At 39.9% G+C, this 6887-nt stretch overlaps 1 protein-coding gene across 2 annotated transcripts in view; it reads left to right on the top strand.

Moving 5' to 3' along the window:
* Window positions 1–2: 2 nt before the first annotated feature.
* HIF1A (hypoxia inducible factor 1 alpha subunit) overlaps window positions 3–6887 on the top strand; it is a 50185-nt gene continuing 43300 nt past the window's right edge. The window contains exon 1 of one of the 2 annotated variants that reach the window (XM_006096030.3): window positions 3–324. In XM_006096030.3, coding sequence (XP_006096092.1) covers window positions 290–324 — 35 coding nt within the window. In that variant the 5' untranslated portion in view covers window positions 3–289. The remainder of the gene's footprint in view (window positions 325–6887) is intronic. The other variant, XM_023759905.1, reaches the window with a different exon arrangement.

Below are 6887 nucleotides of genomic sequence, written 5' to 3'. Positions count from 1 at the left end.
CGCCACAGAGCACAGAGCCGCCTCGTCCGAGGGGACGCGGAGCATCGCCTCGTCGCCGCTGCAGTCAGTCGCCCGGCCGGGCCTTGACAAGCTGCCGGAGGGGAGGCTCCTCTGAGCCCGTCCCGGAGTCCCGCGGCTGCCGCCGGTTCCTCCAGCGTCTGGTCTCACGAGGGGCTGCGCACCGCTGGACGCGCCTCTCCTTCTCTCCCCGCGCGCGGAGAGAGCGAGCTTAGGCCGCAGCGAGCCTGGGGGGCGCCGGCCGTGAAGGCATCGCGGCGACCGATTCGCCATGGAGGGCGCCGGCGGCGCGAACGACAAGAAAAAGTAAGCCCGTGCCCTCCGCCTGCCGCGTCCGCCGCCGGCGCCCCCGCCCGCCGCCGCCCGGGCTCGCAGGCCGAACTCAGCGTTCGGAGGGCCGCCCTTTTTGTTTCTGCCTATCCTCACCTCCCCTCGCTCGCCCAAGCTACTCGGGCCGGAACTCCCACTCTGTCCAAGTTGGCCATCTTTGATGATGCGGGAGGGGAGACCCACTAAAAGTGCTTTCACGGGGGTCGGGGGCGGGGCCCAGGCTCGCCTGCTCTAAGCGGCCGCTGAGGACAGAGGGCCTCACTCCCTCCTGGACGGTCAAGAGCCAGCCGGCCCCGGTGCCCCTATCGGGTGGACGGCCCCTCGCCCGGGGGCCCGGGGGAGGGAGCCGCAGCTGGGTCGCCGCCGTTTGTCCCCGAGCTTCCGCTCCTTCCCGCCCCCCGTCCTCTCTGTTTCCATTGAGGACTCGGCCCCGGGCGGACCCTGCTCGCGGGGCCCGGGTCCCCTCCGAGGGGCGCGCGGGGTCGGGCGCGCTCCGGCCCGGCTGCCCGCGGCGGCGGGGTCGCTGCCTTTGTGCCGGCGGGATCTGTCGCGGCGGCCGGGGACGCTAACTTTCTCAGTTGGCACGTGTGGGTTTTGTTTTGTGTTCACCGCCTTGAAGAAGTTGCCCAGACTGAGGTTTGGAGTGACGGGGGTTTAGAGAAATGGCAACATTTTAAAGAACATCGGCGTTGGACACTCGGTCTTCTGTCTGTCAAGAGAGCCCAGACATTAGGAATGGATATGTGCAATTCTTGGAAGTGTTTTAGTGAGCATGTAGCGGCTGTCTGTATTTAGGCCAACATTTTTAATGAGATTGGGGGGGGGGAAAAAAGGAATGTGACCAGAGCAAATGAAATGCATCACTAAAAGTGTTAAAACGGTCCCATTTTTCCCGAATGAAGTAGAGTAAAGGAAGATCTTCAAAAATATCCGAAGTAAATACTCATTCTGTTGGAACTTCGTGCAAGTTTTAACAAAACCTTGAAGTTTGAGTCTAGGTGGTGGTATGTTACAGGATTAAGAATTGTTAGGGGAACTGGTGGGATTAAGAGGGACACCCTCTACCCCAGCGGGCGCTCGAACACGCACACACACGCGCACACACACACACACACACACATACACATACACACATACACATACACACACCGTTTGATCCAATTTGTTATTTTAGCCTTTGAGGAAATCATTTTAAGGAATTGAAGACTTATAATAAGAGTTATGGTTAGTAGATTGGCTTTACTGTTCAGTCCTTCCACTCTTCAAGGAGAGATTAATTTCCCTAATCAGTATCAGCAGAAGATAAACTTGTTTATGTTCTTGCTATTTTGTAGGTCCCTTTTTGTTCCTTATTCAATAAGACCAAAATTCAAGATCAATTATTGACCAAATTCAAGATAAATTCTCATTTTGTATACACGAGAGAAAGCACTTATAAAATTTAAAAAGTGATTAAACAGGTCTAGACTTACTTCCAAGAGTTACCAAAAATAAATTGCAATTAATTTTGCAGAAGTGATCACAGTGCTTTTGATGAAGTGATGCGGCTATTATATTGTAAACCTAAGGCAGATTACCTTGTGTGGTGCCAATTTTCAGTCCGTTTTATATGCTGAATCATACTAAATACTGTGCATCAAGTTATGCACCAATCACTTCCTTTTCATAGGCAATATTGTACTTATTTGTCCTTTGTAATTCATCAGTTGAGAATTTTCTAAGTGGTTTTAACGTAAGAGAATTAATTAGCTATTATGCATCACCCCAACTCTTAACTTAGTTCTTAGATTTTCCTCAGTCCCATCTATTATTTCAAACTTTTTCTCATTTGAAAATTTAGCAAAAATTTGGATCAGATTGAATCATATTTCTTTGAATACAGAGGTTCTTAAAACTGAGAAATTGAGTTAAACACCTAATAAATGTTGGCTACTTAACAATTTTAGATGCTGTTTGTTAAAGATGTCTCATTTTTGTCCTTTTCTAACTAATAATTTTTAGACTTTTGAAAAGGTAACAGAGATTGAGGAGTAGGGGTTTTACTCCTTACAATTTTTCCATTTTAAATGAGCCTCCAGTATCTGGGTAAGGGAGACAAATTTGTCTTTTTAAAGTAAGGTCTAGGAAAATCATAGTTGAAGAATTAGAAGAAATCAGAACAGAGGATGGGTATGGTTATAATAGATATAACATACGGCCTTTGATGTTGCTTCCTTAGGGGTAGGGACTGGCTTTATTTAATAGCACATTGATATAGATTTTTAGATTTCAAAGCAATGTCAAAAGGCTCATCGTTAGGTTTCAGGTTTCAGACCAGACTTCTTCGAAGTTTTTCAAAACAGTTATTGGGTCATTAAAGTAAAATCTCTGAGAATGAGCATTCCTTAACTTCCTCTTTAATTTAGGTCATTAAAAAAATCAAGAATCTAGTTTATTAATAACTTTTTTCTTGTTTCAATTTTACTTTGATTTCCACTTGTTTGAAGACTTGTCTGGTGGTTAAGAGCATAGAATCTTGAGCCAAACACCTCTGAGTTAGAATCCACCCTTTTCACTTGGTTAGCTTTGTGAGCTTGGGCAAATTACTAAATGCTTCTGAGCCTATGTCCCCGTTTTGAGATGATGGCAATAATGGCTAAATTAGCAGTTATTGTGAAGATTGAATGAGATAATGCCCAGTGCCTAGTTTAGGAGTCTTGGTAACACTGAGTACTTGAAAAAAAAGGCATTTAAACTAGAACCTTTACACTTCCATGCACTTAAAAGCTCTTGCAAGTTCTTCCAAATATCTGTTCTAGTTCCTCTTCTCATCACCTCATACGTCTTTTCTATGCCTCCTAAAATGAAAAGACAAACATTGGATTCACAGCTTTAAAAGGGGTTCTTTCTGGTTAAAACAGTACATTCCTAGGTTATGTTGGCATCTAGCATCAATTATTTTTTGAGCATCTGATTTGTCTATTCTAGTTTCCCTTCACAATTTATTACCCATTGTTTTCTCCCCAAGTAGGTTACTTTTAATTTACTCTGGACTTTAGAAACTAGAGTCATGAACACATTCTAGTCACACAGATCTTTTCAACAAGGTATTGTGCGAGACAAGGCTGTGTTAGGACTGGTAGTAACTTAAAACACTTTTGATGCTACAGTTTAGATAATTTTATAAATAGTTAATTTTTGCTAAACATGAGTTGATAAAGTGCTTCCAGTAAAGCATATGAACCTACCTGAGAGAAAAACTGACCTTCACTTACGAATTTCCATAGGGTTAAGACCATTGGCTTCCATCTCAGGGCAAAGCTTCAAGCCTGTATTATTAGTCCAATTTTTGTGACTCAATTTGTATGAAATCAATATTTGTGCACTCTTCCACATATATGTGTTACTGATGTATGTTGTTTTAGACTGATAAAGTGTGGTGGTTCATGTGTTCCACTGTAAAGCATTTTGTGCAGTTTGGAGAATGCCCAGTCTTCCAATCTTTCTACATGCTGACTTCCATCATCTTTGCAGCTCATTGGTATTTAGGCTCAAGGTTAAGATTTTTGTGGTTACATTTTTGTTGTATATTAAGAATAGTGTGTAAGAAAGTGCAGGAGGATTACTTTCACTTATTTTTAAAAGAAATTGCAATAATGTGTTTGGTGGTGAAATTAAAAACTGTTATGCATACATGTTAGAGTTGGGTTTGCCTGGCCAGTGTGGCTCAGTGGTTGATCATCGACCTATGAACCAGGAGATCACCCTTTGATTCCCCAGTAAGGGCACATGCCCTGGTTGCTGGCTGGATCCCCAGTGTGGGGTGTGCAGGAGGCAGCCGATCAATGACTCTCTCATTATTGGTTTCTCTTTCTCTCATTCTCCCTTCCTCTCTGAAATCAATTTAAAAAAAAAAAGTTGGGTTAGATTACTGTGCTTGTTCATAGATGTGTCTTAAAATATAATTTTTAAAATTTTAGGTATTTCTTTTAAAAGATTAAAATCTTGTCTAAGATTGTTAACATGCCTGTTTCTCAACTAGAAGAAATAATCTAATTTGAATGTGTTGTTGGATTCATTTTCTATTAAGAAACTGATCTTAACTCATAAAAAGAACATTTTCTTTTTTGTTTGTTTCTTTTATTTATTTATTTTTTAGTGTTGGAACTCATTATTCAGTTGATGGATTTTACTCAGCCTTCTGCTACTTGTGGAAGTGCTGTGTATGTTTTCTGCTTAACTAGAGGATTAGAAAAAGAATTTGAAACTAAGATAAGCCAATCTTCTTGTTGCTCAGTATTTTTGGTAAAAGTATGATGAGACTTTTTAAGTTAACTATAGGTCTTGGAATTTTAAAAATAATTGTATCCTTTTGTGTCTCCTGGAGCATGAAGAATTAACTGTTTTTGTAAGTCCACTGAGTTTTATATAGAAATTTGTGGTTTTTGCACTAAAAATAAATAAGGCCATATCAGTTTGCCAGACCTGACCTTTTTTAGAAAAATATAATATGTAAAATAAAAATTTAATTGTGTGTGTGTTTTTTAAAAAGACCCATAAAATTTCCCATCTTAATCACTTCTTAGTGTACAATTCAATAGGGGTAAATATATTCACATTTAAATGTAACCAATCTCCAGAATTCTTTCATCTTGTAAAATTGAAATTCTATAACCACTAAACAACTACTATCAATTTTCCCCTCTTCATTGTCCCTGGCAACCATCATTCTGCTTTTCTTTCCTATGGATTTGACTACTAAATACTGCCTATAAGTGGAATCATACAGTTGACTGGTTTATTTCATTAAATGTAATGTCCTCAAGGTTTATCTTTGTTGTAGCAAGTGTGAGAATTTCCTTCCTTTATAAGACTGAATAATATTCTGTTGTATACCACATTTTGTTTAACCATTCATCTTTCCATGAACACTTCGGATGCTCCCACCTGTTGGTTATTGTGAATAGTGCTGCTGTGAACATGAGTTTATAAGCATCTCTTCAAGATCTTAATTTCAGCTGTGATTCTATTTCCAAAAGTGGGGTGCTGGATCATGTGGTAACTCTATTTTTTAATTTTGGAAGGAACCACCATACTGTTTTATTTCCAGTACTGGCGGCACCATTTTATTTTTCCACCAACAGTGCACATGGGTTTTGTCCACTTCCTCCTCAATACTTGTTATTGTTATTTTCTGAGGGGTTTTTTTTTTCATTGTAGCCATTTTAATGGATGTGTTGAAGTGATTGTATTTTTAAGGGTTTGTTTGTTAACCAACTTAAAGTTAACAACAGAGAACAGTTGCTAGTGGAAGCTTTATCAGAAGTAAGGTTAAGCACCTCTAAAATAGGAATTAAGTTTTCCTAGTGACTTAGAAAAATTTGGTTTGCCAGGGTTTTTTTGCTTTTGTTTTTTTCTGGAAAAATGCTTACTGATTAAAATATTCTATACCTATTCTATTGTCAGTAAGTCCCATTTAACTAACTAGTAACTTTGTTTTAAAAGATTTATACAATACTTGAAATGACTTGTTTTTATAAGAAAACGGTCCCCAGGATGTAACCTTTTAGTTGTTCAGCTGATCTCAACTGTCATGTTAGAACCAGGCTAGTAAACATTTTGTTAATAAGTACTGCTGGGTAACATATACTTGCCCTTGAAAGTAACTCAGTATCCTACTTTAAGGTATGTTAAAAGTTAGTGGCTGCTGGAGAGCATTATGTTAAGTGAAATAAGCCAGTCAGAAAAAGATACATATTACATGATCTCACTCATTTATGGAATATAATGAACAACATAAACTGATGAACAAAAACAGATCCAGAGACAGAGAAACATCGATCAGACTGTCAAATCTCCGAGGGAAGGTAGGGGAGGGTGAGGGTAAGGGGGGAGAGATCAACCAAAGGACTTGTATGCATGCATATAAGCCTAACCAATGGACACAGACACTAGGGTAGTGAGGGCATGTGCTGGGGGGTGGGAGTGGCCGGGGAGAGGTCAGTGGGGGAAAAAGGAGACATATGTAATATTATATGTACTACTTTAACAATAAAGAATCAAAAAGAAAATATATAGCTCTTATAATATGAATCTTATTTCTATGTTCTTTCCAATAAAACAAATTATTGTTAACTGTCTATTCAGAAAGAAAAAAAAGTGGCTGCCAATCTATATATCATAACTGAGTAAAAGGTTTGCTAAAAGAGGTATATGACTATGCAGAAAATCAGCTTGGTAAATGTGTGGAAAGTATCTTTACCCTTATTTTATCTTTAGCAAATATTTCTTAAGTCTACTGTAAACTTCCAGAAAGTTTGGACCCGTTTATACTCTAGCAGTATATGAGAATGCCATTTTCTTATACTTTATCATCATTAAAGTTTGTTTTTAATTTGAAACATTAGCAGTTTGATAAATTACTATTCTTTTTATTTCAAGTGATGAAACACAACTCAAACTAGTTTAAGGGGGTAATAAGGCAGTTGTTGGCTCACAATCTAGCTTTGGTTTAAGGGACAGTTAGATACTGAGTCTCAGGTGCTGTCCTTAGACTATCA

Source organism: Myotis lucifugus, unplaced genomic scaffold (assembly GCF_000147115.1).
Source record: "Myotis lucifugus unplaced genomic scaffold, Myoluc2.0 scaffold_166, whole genome shotgun sequence".
Taxonomy (NCBI): Eukaryota; Metazoa; Chordata; class Mammalia; order Chiroptera; family Vespertilionidae; genus Myotis; species Myotis lucifugus.
The sequence above is the reverse complement of the archived record's forward strand: the minus strand, read 5'-3'. Positions and strand labels throughout refer to the sequence as shown.